The sequence below is a fragment of the Thalia democratica genome, chromosome 5, assembly GCF_965202585.1.
Source record: "Thalia democratica chromosome 5, ktThaDemo2.hap1.1, whole genome shotgun sequence".
In the NCBI taxonomy this organism is placed as follows: Eukaryota; Metazoa; Chordata; class Thaliacea; order Salpida; family Salpidae; genus Thalia; species Thalia democratica.
The window spans coordinates 49,310,024-49,332,953 of NC_139169.1; the positions used below are offsets into that span (position 1 = coordinate 49,310,024).

Sequence of the window (22,930 nt, forward strand, 5' to 3'; positions counted from 1 at the left end):
CAATGTTCACATTAATGCAAATTCTTCAAAACCAAAACCTCCAAAGATGGACGGTCCTCGAATAGGGAGAGACTGCAATGAAGAGGGTTTAAACATATATGTGCAAAAGTGGACTATTTTTAAAGGCAGCTTGGAGATGACAGAGGTAGAAAAACCTCGTCAACTGTACCAAAGCTGTGAGGAAGATCTAGGCGATGCTATTCTGAAGGGACATGAAGATATAGTAAATTCAAGTGAGCAAGAGCTTTTAAGGATTATCAAACAGCTTGCAGTTATTCCTGTTTCAGTTGTTGTACAAGACTTTCTTAGTACAAGACAGGATTTGACTGAAAACACTAGATCATTTGCTGCCTGTTTAAAGGAAAAAGCCAGTACATGCTCGTACACATGTAAATGCCCAAAGGATGGTTGCAATCAAATGATAGATTTTACAGACATAATCTTAAAAAATGTCATGGTGACTGGTCAAGCAGATGAAGTTATACCTAAAAAGGTGCTAGGATGGGAAAGTCTAGATGAGAAAATTGTCAATGAGACAATCGGTTTTATTGAAGGAAAAGAGATGGCATGTGATGCAATGTCAAAACCCGCTGTTACGGCCTCAGTTTTCTCATACAAATCCTTAAAGAAAACTACACAAAAACCAAGTGGTAAAATAACTTGTAGCATATGTAATAAATCAACTAATAAATTTTTTTGGAGCAGTAAAAATATGAGGTATATTGAGTGTTCTGCTTGTAAACAATGCTGGATAAAGTCCTGTAAAAAAGTTTATCAAAGTCACCAAAATTATGCCGATGCGTCAAATGCACTTCTAGTTAGTGGATTGCATACACAAAACTTTGATAGCTTTTGTAGCCAAGGTCATAGGAAATATATGTTCGAGCGGAAAAACGTGAAGAATAAAAAGGAGGTACAGGGACAGAAAAAGTACTTCTACACACTGGATGGTGACAAAAACCGCACAAATCCCAAAGCAATAATCGCCTACCTCCAAATGAACTATTGATTCCAAAAATTCCCCTTGATACGATTGTTTGTGATTATTTTTATTTTAGAGGGTGGTATTATTTTGTAGCTGCAGACAGACTTACAGGTTGGACAGAACATAAAAGAATAAAATTAGGTACACATGAGTCTGGTTCAAAAGGACTATGTAAAGCTTTGCGTTGTATTTTTGTTACTTTTGGTGTTCCAGTTGAAATATCTTCAAATAAAGTTCGAGAGCTTTCAGTAAAAGTTACCAAGGATTTTCTAAAACAATGGGGAATACACCATCGTATGTCATCTGCATATCATCTTATTTCGAACGGTAGAGCAGAACAAGCAGTAAAGGCCACTAAGCGATTGTTAATGGAAAGCGTTGGTCTAAATCAGGGTTTCCCAAACTTTTTTGCAAATGGCCCCCTTTAATAAAATTGAAAAGGCAATGGCCCCCTTCAACAAGATTACTCTACTATTAATACGATAAAAAACACCAAAGACCTTTTTTTTTCTTCATCTGCAACTCAAGAATATCTAGTATAAATTTATAAACTACCATAAAATACACATAAGACCTTTTTTTTGCTCTTCATCTCCAACTCAAGAATATCTAGTGTAAGTTTCAAGTTATGGCCTCATGAACCCCCTTTTGCTCCTTTACTGCTCATGGCCCCCCTCTTCCCCCTTTGCTGCTCGTTGCCCCCTGAGTATCTTTCATGGCCCCCTGGGGGCCACTTTGCCCACTTTGGGAAACCCTGGTCTAAATGGTGAACTAAATAACGACAGAATGGTACAAGCTTTACTTTCGCAGAGAAATACGCCTGATCCAGGATGCAAACTATCCCCTGCACAGATCCTTTTGGGACGAAATTTAAAGAAGTCATTACCTTACGTCACAAAGAGTGTTATGACTTACAATAACCCGCAGATCTCAAAAATGTGGCGTGAAGTATGGAGTTAAAAGGAAGAATCTCTTAGTATTTGTTATGTTAAGTCTCTGGAAAATATAAGTGAGAACACAAAACTGTTGCCACTACTGAATTGCGGTGATCCTGTCGTAATACTAAATGAAACAGGTAAGTTTCCTAGCAAGCGGGGGAAAAGTGGCGTGGTGGTGGAAGTGAAGGACTGCCACCAATGTGTTGTCAAGGTTGATGGATCAGGTCGCTTAACTGTTCGAAATCGTAAGTTTCTGCGAAGATTTACCCCTCCTGTTAACAAATCTCTAAGTATCTGAGAAAAGCAAACATACCACTGTAGAAATTTGTCTTTTCTGGTAAAGTTGAAAAGAAATATTTTAAGAAAAGTTTTGGTGTTCTGTACTCCCAAAAGGAAGATTCTATTTGAATAAGACTTTATCATAAACATATATATCTTTCTTTGTTGAGTTTATTCAGAAACTAATTACAAGAATGATAAAGTCTGTAATACAAAACATAATGAAAGCTAGGTAAATACTTATACATAGGTGATAAATACCAAAGCTGGAGATAACTATAGCAGTATTAGCAACGCTACCTGCCTTTCACCTGAAGACTCAAGTTATATTGGTGAAGACCAATCCTCTTTAAAGCAGAAGAATGTTATATTGTTTCGTTTGGTTCCATATATTAAACATTGGTTTTCTTAAAACTATTGTTTTAGCGATGGAGTTTACCAGAAGATGAGCTGTGTTGTTCTTGTCGTAAAAGTACCAAAAGAAGATAAATGATGCCACAAGTGGTACCCATAGATTTATTAGTTAAGCTTTAGTTAAAATAGTAGTGTTGTTTGAAACTTTGTCGCAGTTTAAGCGTGTCTTTGCTTTGTAGTTAGTCCTGTTTTAAAAATTGGAAACACAATATTAAACTAAATAGATTATTGAATTTCAGTTTTTTTTTTGTGCTTTTTTAATTGCGTTAGTTGATTTTCATATCTGAAATTTCTATTCAAGTCTACAATATTTTTTTGCTGACTTGATAAATCGTTTTATCTCTCTTGTAGATCAAATCTGTGGGAGATGTATAAGTAAAGACAATATTAGGGAATTTAAATATAAAATGTGTAAATAGTTAATTACTTAGTAGAACTTTGATTGACTTGATTCGAGTTTTATGTTTGAAACATGAACTAAATTTATAAAAATTTAAGATTATGTAAAATTTTTAGTTTAAAAAGCAAATGTTAGGAACTTCATAAAAATATTATTTTTTTTTTTAAATTAAGTTTGTTTGTTAATTTACTTATTAGATATTTGTCTTTAATATATAAAAATGTTTTCAGCTATTGCTTTTCATCTAAATTTATAGATGCTTGTTTTACAGAATAACATTTGTTAATAGATTTCATGATACAATGGGAATAATTGTTAGAAGACACAGAAACGTAGTAGAAACGATGGCTGCAGGAATATTGGAATGGCGCGAAAATAACGATCAAGTCGAAAAGCACAGAGATAAAGTTCAGTATTTCCTAGATAGGTTTTACACAAGCAGGATTGGTATCAGAATACTTATCAATCAGCACGGTATGTTTTATTTTCAACAATATGTTTTTAAACATTTTTGTTATGTTTATATTTTGCTTTGTTTCACTTGGTTTAGTAGTTTTAATTAGATTTATAAAAAAAAAGTTCAATTTAAGTTTTATAATTGTAATAATTTTGTTAACTGAACTTTCTGTTGTAAAGGTTGCCATGAAATGACTAAGTTATTTTAATAAGTTCTCGTTTTTTAGAAAAGATTAATAGATTTTGTAATGATAAAAAAGTAAATAATTTATATTACAACACTAATAAAATCGATTATTGATTGGTCAAATCTAGTTAGTTAATTTTTTATATTAATGTAGTCAAACATTTTTTTAAATTAAAAATATATATTGTGTTACTTCTTTATACTTCTTTAAAAAACATAGTTTTAGTGAATAAAGAGTTTTTGAAATACAAAACTCAACAGTGTATAGTATTTCGAAAGGGTGAATATAATTTTTCAATGTTCATCTATAAAAATGCTGTTTAACACTGTAATGCTAAACAGTTATTAAAAGAACTAGATGTATTTTAAATAATTTAACATAGTTTTAACTTTAAATATACATATATTTTAGTTTTACATATAAATTAGTGAACTACTGGATACAAAAAGTAGAAGACCTAATTTTGTAGACAACTAAATTTACCTTTGTAAAAATAGTAAATGCTAAATTAAATTCTTAACATAATTTTATATTTGTCTTTCACCTAATGTTATGTTCTAAATTTTAGCTAAGTGAATAAAATAAATAATTTCGGTTATAAGAATTTTTAGTTCGATCAAATATTATACAGATAATAGAATATACTATGCAAAGGTTAAACAACTTAAAATAGTAAAATTAAAATAAAAAAAGAACATAAACTAAAAAGTAAGAGTTAGTTTGATATTAAAAGAAAGAAGAAAAATAATTATAAATCAATCAACATGCTTTTATTGATAAAGTTAAGGAAAACATATGCCTATAAGGTGCAAGTTAAACATTTTACTGTAAATTATTCGTCAAACTTTTTAAGGTAAAAAGTAACGAGAAAACATTGATAAGTGATTGTAAACTATCACACAATAAATCAGTAAGTACTTTTAGAAGTTAAGTACTGTAACTTTTTTGTGCTTTATAGTTTACTTAGAGCTATTGTTTTTCAGACGTGTTTTGTTATAAATTCAGTGTGATTCTATTTTAAAATTTTTAGATGTTTTGTTTTTAGATAACTTTAGCTCAATACTCTTTACATTTAATTGGATCCGTACCTTGTATAGAGTTTAGTAGCATTGGAACTTGTTTTTTGATCATTATCTGATAGATCACTAATAATTAGACTTATCTCTTACTGGACACTAATATGAATCACTAACATCATTCATATCGCTAATATATTACTAGTAGAAAACTAATAAAAATAAATCATTTCAACTGTTAAATGTTTTCTAATGCGGTTTTAGTAATTAGTTTTCATCAGTTTGTTTAAAAAAAAAGTATTGAAAATAACATAAATATAGTAATACTCCAAATGAGTGTGCACTTATGAGCTTAAAGGTTTTTGCTCAAAATGCAACCTTTTTTTACTTTAACTTAAAAAAATTCACCTTGTAATGAAACACATACTTAATTAAAACAAACACAAAGTGAAAAAAAAACACTTAAAAGTACGCACACAGTATATTCCTTAATTATTTTACAGAAATAACGAACAGCGCAATTGACATTTACTTAAAACTAAATAGCATTTAATTAACACTAGTTATTATTTGTAATGTGTGTTATAATACCTAGTCGTTTTGGTTTAACAGACACTTTTTGTTACTGGAAAAAAAATTCAAAATAGCTTGAAACCTATTCAAAGAAGATTGTAGCTTTCCAAAGTTGTTACAGACAAAAGCTTTCGCGTCTGCAGAAAACAACTTTCTTTCTAGAATGGCAGAGGTTACCTAGTCGTTATCAACATTTTAATTAGCTTGTAACCCTCGACTAGTTGTTTTAGTGTCTGTTTTGTCGGAAAAAGATTTTATATGGTGAACTAATAAAGCTGTTTTATTTCTAGACGTACAGGGTTTGATAATCTCGCATAAAGCTTAACGCCCACAGCTGATGAGTGGAAAGCATGCAATAACAGCATAAAAATGAAAGTTCACATAAAAGTTTCCTTCTTGTTAGTGTGAATAGTTTAACTTTACGTATGCCTTGTGTTACGTCTCTTCTCTCTAAAGTTTACCTAAAGTATCATGTAGGAGATTAACAGGACTTGCATTGAAGGAGTAAGCGCTGGAATGCCATAGTTTTCTGGTGCTTTCCAATGATCTACTTCAGATATAGCTTTACTCAATTGTTTAGTAATTATTTCGCTAATTAAATATTACTTAGTTAGCATAGTATCCATGCGGTAAAGTGCTTCGTTAGTAATAATATTCTACTCAGGATATAGAAGAGAAAAGTGTTGAACCAATCTAACTTGCTGCTTACCTTTGTAGGATTTTCCCGGTAGCAAATTCCAGAAGTGATGTTATTTTTTTGTAGGTCTAGTTGTTTTTAAATTACACCGTACAATGACTTGATGTCGCATCTATCAGTAACTGCTTGAATATTAGCACTTTTTTTAACCAGAAATCATTAGCATACTTCCTAGTAGTTCTTCCAAATATTTTTACGATTTTATGTACTCAATATATACTATGTATAACTTATTTTTTTGTTTTGAAAAGTTAAAGCTACTTATAGGCTACAAAATAAACGATAGCTTTTTATTGCAAAAGCAATAACTATAGTAAGGATCAGAGGCGTAGTAAAGGGAAGGGACACTGGCGTATGCATGCCTCCTAAAAAAATAAATAAAAAAAGAATGTAAAATCTTTATCCTTTAATAATTTATTGCTCTGCTTAATTTGTTTTATTTTTAACCATGTTTATGAAGTATTTTGAAAGTTAAACAAATTTTTGATTTGAATACCAAATGTACAGATATGGTACGTAAATATCATTGTGTACCGGCTTTGATGAAAAACTTCATAAGGATTTTTTTAAAGTTTAAAAACTATTAACTAAAATTCAAAAAATGCTCACTGGTGTTTGTGAACCGTGGTAGTATAACAGCTATGAAAGATTTTTTTACAAGGAAAAATGCTACATTTTAAATACAACCCTCATGCTAAACCTATGGTTCAAAAATAAACAAACTTTCATAAAAAAGTAAAATATAACTAATAAAAAAAAAAATTTAATATGAAAAGTACTAATAATAAATAATAACGATGCTATTAAAGTTAAATGAAAAAAAAAAGAAGAATTTTATTAGTTTTAACATAAAATAGTGATAAATAAATAGTGAATTCAATGTTAACTTCACTATGAAGTCAGCAGATACTGATGGCTCAGTATCTGCAAGACCCGTTAACTTATTTTTTTGTCTTAAGCCCTTCTTAGTCTTAATCATTCTAATGGTATAGTAATCACTTAAATAGTAGTTTAAATTAAAAACAACCGGTTATAAGTTACACAGCACAGTTTAATAAACAATATTTAATAACAAATGTGATTTAAAAAATACGTATTAACTCAAGTAAAATTATACAAAAATTTGATATGGACCATGGTAGAGTGTGCTAAGTTTCCGCTTATTTTGTCTCCTAAGCCAAACCCATTCGCATTCGAAAATCCCTGGTTCATAGTATGATTTATTATTGTGGCGCTTAAATTGCCTACCGATTTTAGCCATCATATTCAAAAATACTTTAGTTTCTAGAGTGTTGGGTGTGGTAATAACGTCAGTACCCTCAATTTTGTCGAACATTACTCTCCCCGAGAGATTCTGGGCCGTCGCGATAGCATATTGAGCTGGGGTATAAGGTGAACCTTCAACGAAGGTATTGTTTAAAGCTGTCGTTATCAGAGGCAAATGCAAAGCCCAATTTGTCTTATCAGATAACGCGCGAAGTGCAACATTGATAGTCTTATGTTGCCTCTCAATGAAACCGTTAGATTGAGGGCTGTATGGGGATACCAAACGATGATCTATTCCTAACTGCTCGAATGCTTCGGTTAACGCGGTATTAACAAACTCACGGCCGTTATCGGAAACAACTACTTGAGGGACCCCAAATGGACCTACCCAGCATTGAAAAAAAGCATTCCTGACAGTCAAAGCTTTCTTATCTGTGATCGGCATAGTTACAAGAAACCCTGTGGCTCGGTCTTTGGCAGTTAAAATATACTTATTATTACAAGATGACTCATTTAAAGGACCGACAAGATCTATGTGAACGAACTGGAATCGTTCCGTATTGTCTGGAAAAAAACCAATTTTTTGACGATTATATCTTGTTACTTTGGTCGCTTGACATACCACACAGCTTTTGACCCAATGAGTCACATCTTTTATCAATGTAGGCCAGTAATAGTCTTTTGCAATAGACTCGATTGTTTTATCAATACCCAGGTGCAACCTATCATGGGCCACATTAAATGCTGTTAGGCGCATAGATTCGGGCAGAATGATGCGCTTATTATTTTCGTCTACCACTACCGCTAAATTTTCTGGTTGTAAATATTCGACCGTTTTCTTCATATTACGTGCGGTATCTACTAGCCCCGGTTCATTACATTGCAAGACCGCAATAACTTCCCTATTTATCATATTAAAGCTAGTCGTATTTTCCCCGATCACTTCATTTAAATCACCGTAATCATCTACCTAAAATTTCCTCTTCATCGTCTAAATCACCGTAATCAGACTCGCTGTCTTCAGCCTCTGACTCAGACGTATAAACAAAGTCAGAATCCTGGTTATACGCACGAATATGCATTGCCGACTGTGGGGGTCGGCTTAAACTATCTGCTACTACATTATCATGGCCATCTATATGCCTTACTATTGGATTAAATTCCTTGATTGCGCATATCCAACGTTGTTCCGCTGGAGATTGATTACCCATTTCGTTTTTAATGGCCCTTTCTACTGATTTACTATCAGTACGTATAATTAAGGATCTCCCCAATATTCTGCTTTGAAAGTGCTTAAGAGACAAATACACCCCGCGAAGTTCCTTATAAAAAGTAGAACGTACTTGCTTAAATGGAGGGAGCTTCTTTGAAAAAAACGCAAGCGGTTGCATTCCCCCATTTCTCCCTTCTTGTTCCAGAACTGCGCCAACATGGCTGTCAGAAGCGTCCGTGAAGAGAACTAGGGGTTTTGTGTGGTCTTCATAGCTTATTGTTGCTGCTTTAACTAACAGAGCTATTGTGTCATGATAAGCTTTGATTTGACCATCAGTAAGTTTAATAATTGCCCTATTGCTTGCCTTAAATCCCCCCGAAATTTCATTAAGCGGTGCCATTACTTCGGCCAAGTTTGGTATTAATCGATGATTGTAATTAATCATACCAATTACCCTTTTTAACTCTTTGCGCGTGTTTGGTAAGGGTAATTTTTTTATAGCTTCTACCTTAGATTCCATAACATCAACCCCGTCAACACCTACTGTATGACCTAAAAAATCTACCTTAGTTCTAGCAAAAGAAAATTTTGCTTTATTTAAAAATAAACCGTTTGTCGATAATGTTTTTAAAACCTGTTTTAAATGTGATATGTGACTGTCCGCGGAATCTGAAAACACAAGAATATCATCTAAATCAGGGTTTCCCAAAGTGGGCCAAGTGGCCCCCTAGGGGGCCATGACAGATACTCAGGGGGCCATGAGCAGCAAAGGGGGAAGAGGGGGGCCATAGCAGTAAAGGAGCCACAGGGGGGCCATAAGGCCATAACTTGAAACTTACACTAGATATTCTTGAGTTGCAGATGAAGAGCAAAAAAAAAAAGGTCTTATGTGTATTTTATGGTAGTTTAGAAACTTACACTCGATATTCTTGAGTTGCAGATGAAGAGCAAAAAAAAAGGTCTTATGTGTATTTTATGGTAGTTTAACTCACACTAGATATTCTTGAGTTGCAGATATGAGCAAAAAAAAAGTAATATGTGTATTTTATGGTAGTTTAGAAACTTACACTAGATATTCTTGAGTTGCAGATGAAGAGAAAAAAAAAAAAAAAGAAAAAAAAAAGGTTATATGTGTATAATGTTATATGTAGTTTATGAGTTACCTATATATTGAAGGGGGCCATTGCTTTTTCAAACTCTTTAAAGGGGGCCATTTGCAAAAGAGTTTGGGAAACCCTGATCTAAATATACAAAAGTGAAAGCCCCTCAAGAGGACAAGATACTGTCCATAAACTGCTGAAAACGTGTTGGCGCATTCCGCAACCCGAAAGAAGTCACCTTAGGGACGAATACCCCGGAATTAGTTATGATAGCAGCATATTTTCGTGAGTTTGGATGAAGAGGTAAGCTATAGTAAGCTTCTTTAAGATCTAACGTGCTGAAAAATACGGGTACCTCCCGGAATTCTTTCCGTGAGCGTATCTATGCGCGGTAGCGGGTATGAAAATAGGCGTGTGTGGGCATTCAAAACTGTATAATCAACACAAATACGCAAATCACCATCTTTTTTGGGCACTACCGTGATTGGTGATGCACACATGTTGGCATCCCCCTTTACAACAGCATCTCTCGCAATTAGGTCTGAATAATTTTTATCTACCTTTTGTTGACAAGTTAAATTACATCTTCGCGCCTTAATCGTTCGCGGTTTATAATTGTCAACTATAATTTATAGAAAGTGGTTGTGTTTTCTTGGAGCAGTATAGTCAGGAGTTTTTGTAAGCTCAGGGTAATTCAACAGTAGTGTTTCACACTTGGTCTCTAACGTAGTTATGTTATTACTATCCCTAACTTCCCCCGTATTAATTGACACAACTACCGACGCAGGCAAATCAGCGGCCCTAAACAGTTTAGTCGTTTTGTTAGACAATTGATGCGTCAATTCTAACGTGAAAGGGCATATTATCAGTTTGTTTGACATTAAAATGTCCATACCTAAAATGCCATAACTCCTATACTCTTGAGTAACCCAAAAATTATGTTTAATGGTTTTTAAATTACCTAGCTTAAGGTCAACGCAAGCACTCCCTATGAGGTGGATTTCATTGTCGCCAATACCCTTTATAGTTCTACTGACGGCTTAAAGTAGTGGTTTATGCCATTTGTTAGATTCTTAGGCAATATAGAAACTTCACATCCAGAGTCAATTAAGAAAAGAACGTTTGTAACATTGTCCTTTGCAAATAATAGACTTTGAGGCAAAGTTTTCGGATTTATAGACGATTTATTTGAAATAGCAAACGACCAATTAGTTTTTACAGTTGGTTTTGTCGTGATATCATTACGCAATTGAGAGTGAGAGTTTGTTTCAGGTGATGGCTTTTTAGGCTGCCATGGTTTGGCAGAGGGACGAATTGGTACGGCTTCTACAGGCTTATTAAGAGGAACTCTGTTCCCATCCTCATGTCCTCTCATTGTTTTGAAGATGGGAAATCGTTTTTTTGATCGTGTTGTTGCCGTAACGGGGACATAGGGCAAGTTGCAACTGCAGCACAATAGTCTGCCCTATCTCCAAACTTTGCATGTTTGTGACAAAGCGCGTTCTGTTCGTAATTCGTGCGCTTGTTATACCCTTCCCCTAAATACCCCTGACTACGAGTGTGTTCATAGCTGCGGAAATGTTCCTTTTTTTGTGGGATGTTCTCATGCCATTTTTGTTTGTAAGAGTATCTCTTATTGTGCTTGAATCGCTGAGGTTCGTATGAAAAGTTTTTAGCATTTTCAAAGACCCTCTGTTGTTCAATATCGCATATAAACTCCGTGCGCCTAATAAACTCATTATATTCGAGCCCAAAACATTCCTTAATTTTGTTTTTTAAATTATTAGGAGCATGTCTGTGCATAAAGTATTTAATTCTGTCTTCCTCTTTAGACTTTGCCCATTGCTTAGCTGCCAAAAACAAGTCCTGGAATTGAACTGGCTCTGGCCATGATGGGCTTGCACCTAATATACGAGGCAATTTGTTACCTTTGCCTTGTAAAAAGTTAACAAGACTGTTAAACGTTCTGTCTTCGTCATGTGTTTCAACGAAGTCAATTATATCTGAACGGGGCCAAATTCTCTGGAGAATTTCAAACTTCTCCATTTCAGATGTTATACCATAAGCCGTACACCGGTCTGCAAAAAAACGTAACTCCACAGCCGGATCGCGTACGGCATCAATTTTTTGAAAAAGCTTACAATTTTCAAGAGTTTTTTTCTTGAAACTTATTTGTGTTGACATTTCGCCTAAAGCGTGCGAGGTGTGATTGTTAAGGGTGAGGCCGCTGTCATTTATGGTCTTATTTGTATCTAATCTCCTATAAATTGCTTTTAGTTCATTTTTTAGTTTATTTTTTTCTCTAAAACCTTAGCTTGCTCTAATAAGTGAGCTAAATCCTCAACGTCTAAGTCAACTTCATCTAAAGCATTAAAATCTACAATTTCATTATTTTCCCTAGTCTGCGCGCTTACTTTTGTATCATGAGCGCTGTTTATGGTCGCTTGAATATTGCTGGGAGATTGTGAGTTCGATATCAAGTCAGAGTCGCCATTGAAGTCAGCAGATACTGATGGCTCAGTATCTGCAAGACCCGTTAACTTATTTTTTTGTCTTAAGCCCTTCTTAGTCTTAATCATTCTAATGGTATAGTAATCACTTAAATAGTAGTTTAAATTAAAAACAACCGGTTATAAGTTACACAGCACAGTTTAATAAACAATATTTAATAACAAATGTGATTTAAAAAATACGTATTAACTCAAGTAAAATTATACAAAAATTTGATAAAGCTAAAGAATAATTCAATAATTTCTTTAATAAGCAACAAAGTTTAATCTATAATTTGGTACTTCTTTTAAAGCAACAAATTTACAAAAGTTCAAACACTCAACTGCAATCCACTCAGAGTTCCAATTCAATAAGGTAAATTCGCTGTCATCCACCAGAGTTCATCAATAACTGACAGTTGCTACAACAAGAATAGCATTTTGTATTAAAAATTCGTCGTTAAGCAAACGTCATAGTGCTTTAATAAATTTAAACTTGTCAGTGTTTACAACTAGTTATTTTGTAAACTTATTAACTATTATCACAACTAGGGACACATAGCGATTACAACTATACAAAAAGACGAAGGTAAATCCCAAAAAAATTAAAACTTTTAGTAAAAATAGTTTCTTGTTCCTTGAGAAGTGTACAAATCAAAATGTGTAATTCTATCAACCAGTTTAGTTGAAAAGTTCATCAATTTTTCTAGCAAATTAGTTTACTAATTTTTTTCACTTATATTTTTAGAAATATTTCTTAAGACTCTCAATTTCTATCAATTAGTTTATTTTCGTTTCATTTAGTTATGTATTAAAAAACTAGATAAAGTTAAAACATTTTGTTGGTTGCTACAGGACAAAAATTTTAGTAAGTTTGAGCTATTTTTTTTATTAATTAAATAAGTATTGGGATTTTAAAATCTGCTGTTACTAAAGAAGGATCTCTGAATTCTGTTTAAAAAATATGTATTAAAATTATATAAAATTAAAGTTGAGTAAAAATTAAATTTTAAACAACTTGTAGGAAACGGATTTTAAATTTTTTATCAAGTAGTTTTCATCTAAAAAAAGATTAATTTTAATTTAGGTCATAAAATTTCAAAATGTTCTTTATAAAAGTTTGCTTTCTGAAATCTGTTTTTGATATTATAATACTGTTGTCTAATTTAAAAATAAAAAATAAATAAAGTAAAAACTGTTTTTTTTTTTGTACATTTTAGAAATTCTAAAAAAATGAAGTTTTAAGAATTATTTTTTATACACTTGTTAAGTAGCATAACTTTTCTAAAGCTGGTCATTTATCAGGGTTGCCACACATTCAAGATTCTCAGGACACTCAGGATAAATTGAAGTTTTAAAAAATGTAAGTATGACTTAGTACAGCTCAGGATAACTCAGGGTATTTATTTTTTTTAACTCAGGCTGACTCAGGATAGTTTTGTTTTATATAAAAAACTCTTAGTTTTAATATAAATTTCGGGACAGTAATTTTATAGATTTTGAATGAGGTTTAGTTGATTCAGTTGTAGGTTTTGTTATTTTATGACAAATTTAGTTAGTTAACTAAGTTTTTTAGTTTTAAAAAATAAAAATATTTTTTAAGGATTTGTAAAACCTTAAAATGATTTAGGACTGTTTTTGTCTTATAGAGTGGCAACCTTGATATTTTTAAGTTGAAATGAATTTTTTTTTTTTTAAGTATATCGTAGTTTATGAGAATTTAAATAAAAATCATATTTGATATCGTTTGAATTTTTGATAAAATAAATATGAAATGTAGTATTAGTGATGTTGTATAGAATGTTAAAAAAAAAGCTAACTGTCGAAGGTTAAAAAGGTCAAGTTAAAAAATAGCAGACCAACACAAGATGTTTCTATTACTAAAGAATGCAGTTTAAATAATATGAAATTAGTACTATAATTTTCTGTAAAATGTTATTTGTTTTTTAACTTTTTTCTACAAACTTTTACAGATCTATATTTTAAGTAACATTAGAAAAATTAAAATAACAGTTCTCCTGTTTGGAAACGAGCGTAAAACACCTTCTAATAACTTTGGTGCTATTGATCCCCATTGTGATGTAATAGAAGTTGTTAATGATGCTTATGAAGATGCAAAAAATTTATGTGAAAATTACTACCTCTCCTCGCCAGAAATACAAATTAACGTTCAAAATTGTAAGTAATAAATAACTAAATTTAAGTAGAGAGTTTTTATTATTGGTAAAATTTGTATTCATTTTAAAGGAGCATTTCTATTAACCATAAGTTTTTTTAGTTTGTAATTACTCGTTAAAAAGTATGGTAAAAGCGAAAGCAGTTTGATTTATCTATACTTTTATTTTTTATAAAAAATAATTAAACGAGTTTTGATTATATCATATTTATCATTAGACTGAGACCCTTTTTTTTTTTGGATTATTTTTTAGTTCTGTAATTATTTCCCCATTAAGGATTACCGTTTAATTAAACAATATGTAGTAAACAAAAAAGTATTTATTTTTAAATGGTGTCGAGTTATTTAGGAAAGAGTTACAAGATTAAACAACTATTCAAAATTTAAAATTAATCATTTGCAAATAAAGATCCTAGCGAAACAAATTCACAGGAATATATAATAATTACAAATTTTAACAGTAATCTTTTTTTATTACACTAACACATGTTTCTGTGTGTAAACAAGTTAAAACAATTCAACGGAGCTCTGTAAAAAAAAATACTGCAAGGAAAAAATAGAAGCTAAAGTAGGTGTATATTTTAGATTGATGGTTAGGAATAGATGGGAGCCGATTATTTCTAACCGCAATCATTTCTAACCCGATCATTTCTAACCCGATCACTTCAAACCCAATCACTTCTAACCCGATCACTTCTAACCCGATCACTTCTAACCCAATCACTTGTAACCTGATAACTTCTAATCCGATCAATTCTAACCCGATCATTTTTAAGTCAATCAGTAATTTTTATTAAAATTTTAGATTTCTTTAATCAGAGTTTATTTTAAAACAAACTAAACTTAACAAAAATGTACTTTTTTTGAAATTTTAGTTTTATGTTTAAAACAAAACTTAAGGTTTATATTGTTCTACTTAAAACATACTTTTAATATTAATTTCATTACAACTTATTATATTTTTTATTTATTTTCTTATTTTGGTTTTTTTTGATTATATAAGTTTTACTAAAGGAAATTCATTCTAAAACAAGAAAAAATTAAAGACTTCTTACTTAACAACTTTTTTCTTAATCTTAATTCACTGACAAATAAAGATATTTTTGTTAAATTTAAAAAAAATTTGAGTTATTATTTTTAAGATGCTACGCAAATATGAACCACAAAAGGGTCTATAAATGTTTTTTTAGTTTCCGTAACATTAAACATAATTTATTTTTTTTTAAGATTAAAACAAATTCGTCATTGATTTTTAGATTCGTCAGTGAACTTAGACTTACAATTTTTTTTTTGACTGAGTATGAAGACCCTAAATAAAAACAAAAACTGAATAACCAAAAATGGCCAATATCTCAAAAAATATTAAGTTTATATAACAAAAACAATACATATTAAGTATAAAACAAAAATAATGAATATTGTAGTTAATTCACTGAAAAATATTGAAAGGAAAAGTAGGAAAAATTTATATGTATTTATTTATTTTATATGTTAGATATGCTACGAAGACTATAAAAAGCCAAAATGTTCTACTTTTTCTGTAAGTTCATTACCGACCCGATAAACCCGAAATCAAAAAAAAAACATTATTCGTTTTAGCTGTATCAATTAACTATTAACTTTTGTAAAAATATACTTTAACAACAAAGAAACTGTTGCATGTTGAAATTTTTAAGTCTAAAAATTATCTAAAATTTTCATTATTTTTAAATGATTGTCGTATTTAATAAACTGTTTGAAAACTTTTAAAAACTATGTTTTGTAGGATTTTCAAAACAAGCTGTTATAACTCTATTTAAGTTTAATCTTTTTCTCAATTACATTTAACGTTAAACTTTTTTTTTCTTAAGTTAAACCTTTACAATTGTAATAGTTAAATACAAAGATTTTTATATTATAGTCTATAACCTTTTGTAAGTCTAGCGCAAACGTTGTACAGTTGTTGAGTATTCTATTATTACATTAAAGTCAGTTAGTTTCCATTTTCAATTAATAAAACTTGCACAGACCTTTTTAGATAATGGAATTAAAACAAACATTAGGCGAACGTGAACATTTTTGTTTTATTTATTTAAAAATAAGAATTTTTAGATATAACTTTCCTAAATAAAATCTATAAAACATTTATGTCATTTGACAAACCGAAAATGCATGTAATGTTGACTGACCGTCTACCTTTTAATTCATTAATAAATGTCTACCTAGACCTAGAGCGAAAAAAATCAATGACACTAAAACAGACTTGTTTGTTGATACTTCACGTGCCAGGATAATCAAACCTCGTCTAGTTATTCTTTTAAAACTTTAAGTTAAGTTTATATAATATATGAGAAGTATTACAATTTGTTCATTTTAATTGTTTTAAGCTCAACTAAATTAAAACTTATGTTGATATATTTATTGTTTTGTATTAGTTATATTTAAATGACTTTAAAATACGTAAGCACAAACGAAACAACAACAAAAAAATAACTTTAAAAAAAATAAAAATACTTAAAGTTAATGTTAAAATAATCATAACTATGAGCAAAAGATCGTTGAAACTCTTTTTTATAAAGTAAATGTAATGGTAAAAAACAAAAATATCAACAATAAATACTAATTCAAGTCGTAATTAAAATATTTTGGATATTATATAAACTTAATTGAAAGTTTTAAAAAAGAATATATAGACGAGATTTGATAATCCTTATATTTGTTACATTAATAAACAAATCTGTTAAGTGGTTTTATCTAAAAATTATGATTTTCAACTAAGTTAAACAAAATTATTCTAAATCGTTTAAAGATTGTTGTAATTCCATTATCTAAACAGATCTTTGCAAGTTGTAGAAAAATTTGTGCAAGTTTTTAAGCTGAAGTGTAAACTTGCAGACTTAAAAATGGTAATAGATAAGTAAATACCTTTACAACGCTTGCGCTAGATTTACAACAAAACTGACTGTAATATGAAAATCTTTTTATCTGAATATTACACTTGTAACGGTTTATTTTTTTTAATTTACATGAGTTAAAATAATATTCAATTTACCTAAATTACAGGAATATATAGATTAAATGTAGTTAAAACAGCTTACTTTAAGAGTTCAACAAAGCAGAATTGAAAAAAAAGACAATCTAGTAAATCTTATTTAATCAAAAAAATAATTTCGATTTAAGTAGGTTGATAAAAAGAAAAAAATTATAATAAGGAAAAATATTTAAATTTATAAGAATAATTATTAAAAAAATATTTTAGTTAGAACTATATAAACGTTAAGCTTTGGTTAAGACAAAGTAAACTATCTTTTAATATAAGAACAATTTTGTAAACATTAGTTTGGTTTCAAAACAAACACTTATTAAATTAATTCTAAAAACAACTATTTTTTTTATTTATAGGGTTAGAAACGAACGGGCAATATATAACCGGGTTAGGTATGATCAGGTTAGAATTGATCAGGTTAGAAGGGATCGGGTTAGAACAGATTAGAAATAGTTGGGTTAGATATGATCGGGTTAAAAATGATCGGGTTAGAAGTGATCGAGTTAGAAGTGATCGGGTTATAAGTGATCGGGTTATAAGTGATCGAGTTAGAAGTGATCGGGTTATAAGTAATCGGGTTGGAAATGATCGCGGGTTAGAAATTATAGTAAACCGTAATAGATACAATATATAATTAAATCCGACTGTTATAAAACTTCATTATATTTTTAATGATTAAATCTAAATTATGATTAAGTAAAGTAAAATACAAAATAAAATAACAAATCAAAATATAAACCAATCACATAAAAGTTGAAGAAATACTGCTTCGTAAGACTACACGGTCATTAACTATTCGAAAAAAAAATTAATAATTACGCCACAATATTATGCTGTAATACATTAACATAAAAAAATGATTTTCTTTGCATTGCAAAATAGATAATATATTCTTTATGTCTATAAAAACAGTCAGGCACTTTAAATAATTTTTTTTATAATTATTTTAAATACTTAATAAGTTATCTATTATAAATAAAAAGAACCAAAAATAACAAATATTATTTACTGAATTAATAAACAAATAAATAAATATAAATTGAAGTGCCACAAAATGATTATCGTTTAGTTATAGTTTAAGGTAATTAAAGCTATAGAAACTTGGATTAATATATATTTATAAAATGTTTATAACTGTTAAATAAATAAAAAACTTTTTAACCACTTACACGCAGATCCGAAAGACACCAAAGCACATAACTAAAATTGTTATTAAGCATTCAAAGCTCTGACCAATAATCAAGTTACAGCACCGTTCTTAAAGATACCACAACTTAAGCTGCGTATTAAACAAGATAGTTAATTAAAACTTTAAAAAAGAGCAGTCGGGTGTTAGAATTAATTAGATCTTATACAGATGTTTTAAATGTATGATAAATTAAGAGTTTGTGTTTATTGTGAATGTAAAAATGTAAAATAACAAGGTGGTTATGTCCTAAGCAGGGGCGTGTCTAGACTTTTTTCAAAGGGGGTTCACAATTTTTTTTTGTTCTTAATTTCCCGCTTGTGTACGCATTTCTTAGGTATGCACTGCCAGCTAAGTACGCAGTATCTAGCCGAAAAACTCTGTGTTTAAAATGCTTTTTTCTGCTTAGAAACAAAAAAAAAACATATAAGTAGTAATGGAAAAATATTATATATTTTTATTTATTATACTGTATTAAGTTTAGATAAGTTAAAACTAAAAGAGCCGGAAAAAATATATCTATAATAAAATCACTTTTTTAAGTAATTTATTTTATAAAAATTTGAATTTTACTAAAAAAATGGGTAATTACCTAGGATGATGTCGCACTAATATCAAGCTGAAACGATATTTAATTCAATGTTGTTTTTTACCATAATTATAGGCTTAGAAATACATATAAAAAAATTTATTTATCATAAACCAATAAAATTTAAATACTTAATTGCTTATATTTTTAAAATAAAGTAAATTATACATTAACTTATATTCATTACTATAGTGTAAAATAAAATTAATTAAGTATTTCAGTTTATAAAAAATGAATTTAATTCTAAATATGTATTTATAAGCTTGTTTAAAACGAAGTGTAATTTTAGATCAATCATACAAGGCTTAAAATATTGATTTTAAGTATATAATTATGGTTCAAAAAGATATTAAACATAATAAAATTTCAGCTTGATATTGGTGCGACATCATCCTAGGTAATTACTAAAAAATGTTTAGACTTTTACAACTAAATTGAAATATCTTTAAATTATAATTAAATGTTTGCCTGATGGTGCAGGAATTCTTGTAATGATTTTAAATCTTTCTGAGTTAAAAATTTCAAAAAATCAAGAACCAACTTTGTGGCCGACAGATATATAAAAATAAAACAATTTAAATAAAAAATATTGAAATACTACTAAATGATAAAAGAGTAAATTGCCATGTGGTGTAGTTGTCTAAAGATGATTTTGAAAACTCTCTGAATTGAATTTTTCAAGGTTTTAACCCAGTTGGTTGACACATAAACAAATAATATAAATGCTTAAGTATAAACACAACATTATCATATAACAGCTAAACACAAAAGCTTCACACAACATTATTATATACAATAAACTAACCAAAATAAAACTTTAGTGGTTATATTGGACATTTTTTTAAGTAAAATTGTAGTTACTAGTTCAAAAACAATACTGTATGTAAAGTTATTTACGCTAAGTTATAATTTATAGTGGGAACTAAAGCATCTTAGTAAAAAGTTTACTAGAAAGAAAATGCTACTTTAAAACTTTTACCTATTATAACGTCACAATTAAAATTTTATTTATAATCTATTTCAGCTGGGCAAAATAGAGCATTTTTTGTTAAGGAATTTTTTTAATCTTTCAGTGTTATAAGTTCAACATTCATTATTCAAAGTTTATCAAATAACCAAAACAAAGTCAATAAACAACGTTTTTAGTGTAGTCTAAGAATCTTTTTTCTTTTCTTTTTTTTTAGTGGGTTCACAGGAAACAGGAAACCAGTCAAAACACGCTCCTGGTCCTAAGTATAAACCTGCAGTAAAAAATCCTCTTAGCGAACTATTGGGCGTAGTAGGTAAAAAAACACGGTTTCTCTGTGATTTGAGTACAGGCTTCCAATTAAACTTGGACCTTAATACATAAAGGAACATGAGAAGTATATAGTTGAGTAAGAGGTAAAAACCAGGTTGGAGATTGAAAAGTGACATGTATTAAAAAATAAAAAATAAACAAAATTTATGTATTAATTTATGATAAATTATGTAAATATATATGTTATGAGAGTGTGTGTTTATGTAAAAGAAAAGGGACACGGTTAAATATCAATATTAAAGCAAATATTAATTCTTTTTTAATGAAGTTAAACTGTGAAAATAAATTAGGTTTTATAATTAAAATAACTGACTACTTAACTTTAAGAAAAACAAAAAAATAATTGTATAACTACGTCAAATATGGTATTTTATTATAATTCTAGTTAAATTTTTCATACAACATAACACTCGTTTTAAATATTTAAGAACTTGAAACTAAGTAAAAAAACTTAATAGATTTACTATAATAATACTAATAACACTGAATTTACAAACAGTAATAGTTTATTGAACTTAATAAATAATTCGACGCTCAAAAACATGGTTAAAAGACCTAATTTGTAGATTGATCTTTTGTCCATACACACCACTTATTGGCATTTTTTTTTAAATTGAGCTGTAGAAAATTAGCTTTTAATTAATCTTCTTTAATTTTTAATAAAGAAAGGAGAAAAGGAAAACAAAAAATTACGATTTTAGAAAACAAAACAGTATAATTACACGAAAAAAAAATCGTAAAAAGTTAAATGTTAGTATTTAAATGGCAGAAAAACTTTCTTTATTTATACTTAGATCTAGTAAGTCTGCGTTACACATATTGCTTAACCTTAATAAAATGTTACAGAACTCTTTCAAAAAATAAAAACAAGTCTAAGCTAAGGTTTTATCACATTTTCGATGAATTGCTATTGATCTTGAACGGCGGTAGAATATATGTTCCTTAGCTTAGGATTTTAGTTTTTTAAGGTTAATGACTAGGCCAAAATCTGGTCATGATGACAAACAAATGATCAAATAGTGTATAAAAATCTTAATCGGAGTTAGCTACGAGTCAAGCATTATCAGCAAAGAGAAAATCACCTACTGTAAATCTATTTTTGTTATTGTAATTTTGTATTAGTTACTGAATTTTGTTTTCGTTAAGTTCTAACTCTTACTTGCATTTAATTAAGATAAAAAAGTTGAAGTATTAAATTATATTATTTTTAAAGCGGTCGAAAAAAGCAAAGAAGTCGATATAATATACGTGCCTAGTCATCTTCATCACATATGCTTCGAACTTTTTAAAGTTTGTTTAATCTTATTACTTATAATATCTAAGTGTTGTATTAAATTTTAACAATAATAATTTTGCATTTCTATCTTTCAATGAAGGGATTAATAAATTAAGCGGTGTTATTTTATTTAACCTTTTAAGACGAAAATTGAAGTCATGTTATTTCTAAATGTTTGTAAAGTTTATGCGTTTAGTTAATTAGTAATTATTACAGCATATAAACTAAAAGTTAGTACACAAAATGTTTATTTATAAAAATTTTTATAACAATATCCAATAATAATAACATTATATTAGAATAAATCATAGGGTAATACAAAAATAAAACAAAGAAAAAAAATCAATAGTTTTCGTTAGATCAATTTACTAAGTCGATTGATACCTTTGGGTTAATAAACTGTCAATAAAAAATATTCAAATGCATTTAATAAGACATAGTTAAAAAGAGTATTTATTAAATTAACATAATGTAGTAATGAAATTCATTTTACTGTCAATAATGACAAAACAAAAAGACCAAAAAAACTCTATTTTGCTGCATGTGTTTGTAATTTGGACGAAACAGAAAACTGCCAAGTATTTAATCTAGTATGCAGTTTTCAAAAGATACCAAATTAAATTAAGTATTTTGTTATAATGAACTATTTAAGTATAGTTATTTTTCATCTATGAAAAGTTTCATAAGTGTTCATATTTATTAAATATTTAAATCTTCAAAAATACCTCCAAAGTGCAGTGATTGCTTGAAAACATATGATTTGCCCTTTTTTGGATAATGTCTCAATAAAGAGGTTTATAAAACTACTTTTTCATTAAAATGAGTTATATAAGTATAACGAACCCATTAGGGTATCGTTAAACGCTAGGTATAAAAAAACAACAAGACAATATTGATAGCAACACAGGATCGCATACAACTTTATTAAACAAAAACAAAAGAAATAAAACGAATAATAATTAGTCAATTTTACACAAAGTGTAACACAGTGTACCTAAATTAACTTTTATGTGTTCAATTTGTAATTTTGAAATAATGACAATAATTAAAGTAAAGCTAATAAATATAGATCGCCAAATTTTAGATTCAAATCAGCTACTATTTCTCTACATCACATCATAAGTCAAGTTATTTTCTATTATTTATAAATGTAGTATATTTTATTATTTTTTTGTGTTTACCATTTTTTTCAATTTTTTTTTGTTATAAGGTTTTTTTTTTATTAAAAAATTTTAATAAATGTTTTTTTTTTCTGTATAAGTATTTTATTTGTATAAAGTAATATTAATACTAAATAACAGAATTCTAAATTATTAATAACTATTAAATAAATTATTAGCTATTTAATGCTTCCTTTGGTTTGA

General features: G+C 29.1%; 1 protein-coding gene across 1 annotated transcript in view; it reads left to right on the forward strand.

Moving 5' to 3' along the window:
• Positions 1 to 22,930, forward strand: part of LOC145837180 (pyruvate dehydrogenase (acetyl-transferring) kinase isozyme 3, mitochondrial-like) — a 40,548-nt gene that overhangs the window by 8,879 nt on the left and 8,739 nt on the right. The window contains exons 4-6 of the mRNA XM_082944948.1: positions 3,306 to 3,490; positions 14,028 to 14,192; positions 21,504 to 21,580. Coding sequence (XP_082801074.1) covers positions 3,306 to 3,490; positions 14,028 to 14,192; positions 21,504 to 21,580 — 427 coding nt within the window. The remainder of the gene's footprint in view (positions 1 to 3,305; positions 3,491 to 14,027; positions 14,193 to 21,503; positions 21,581 to 22,930) is intronic.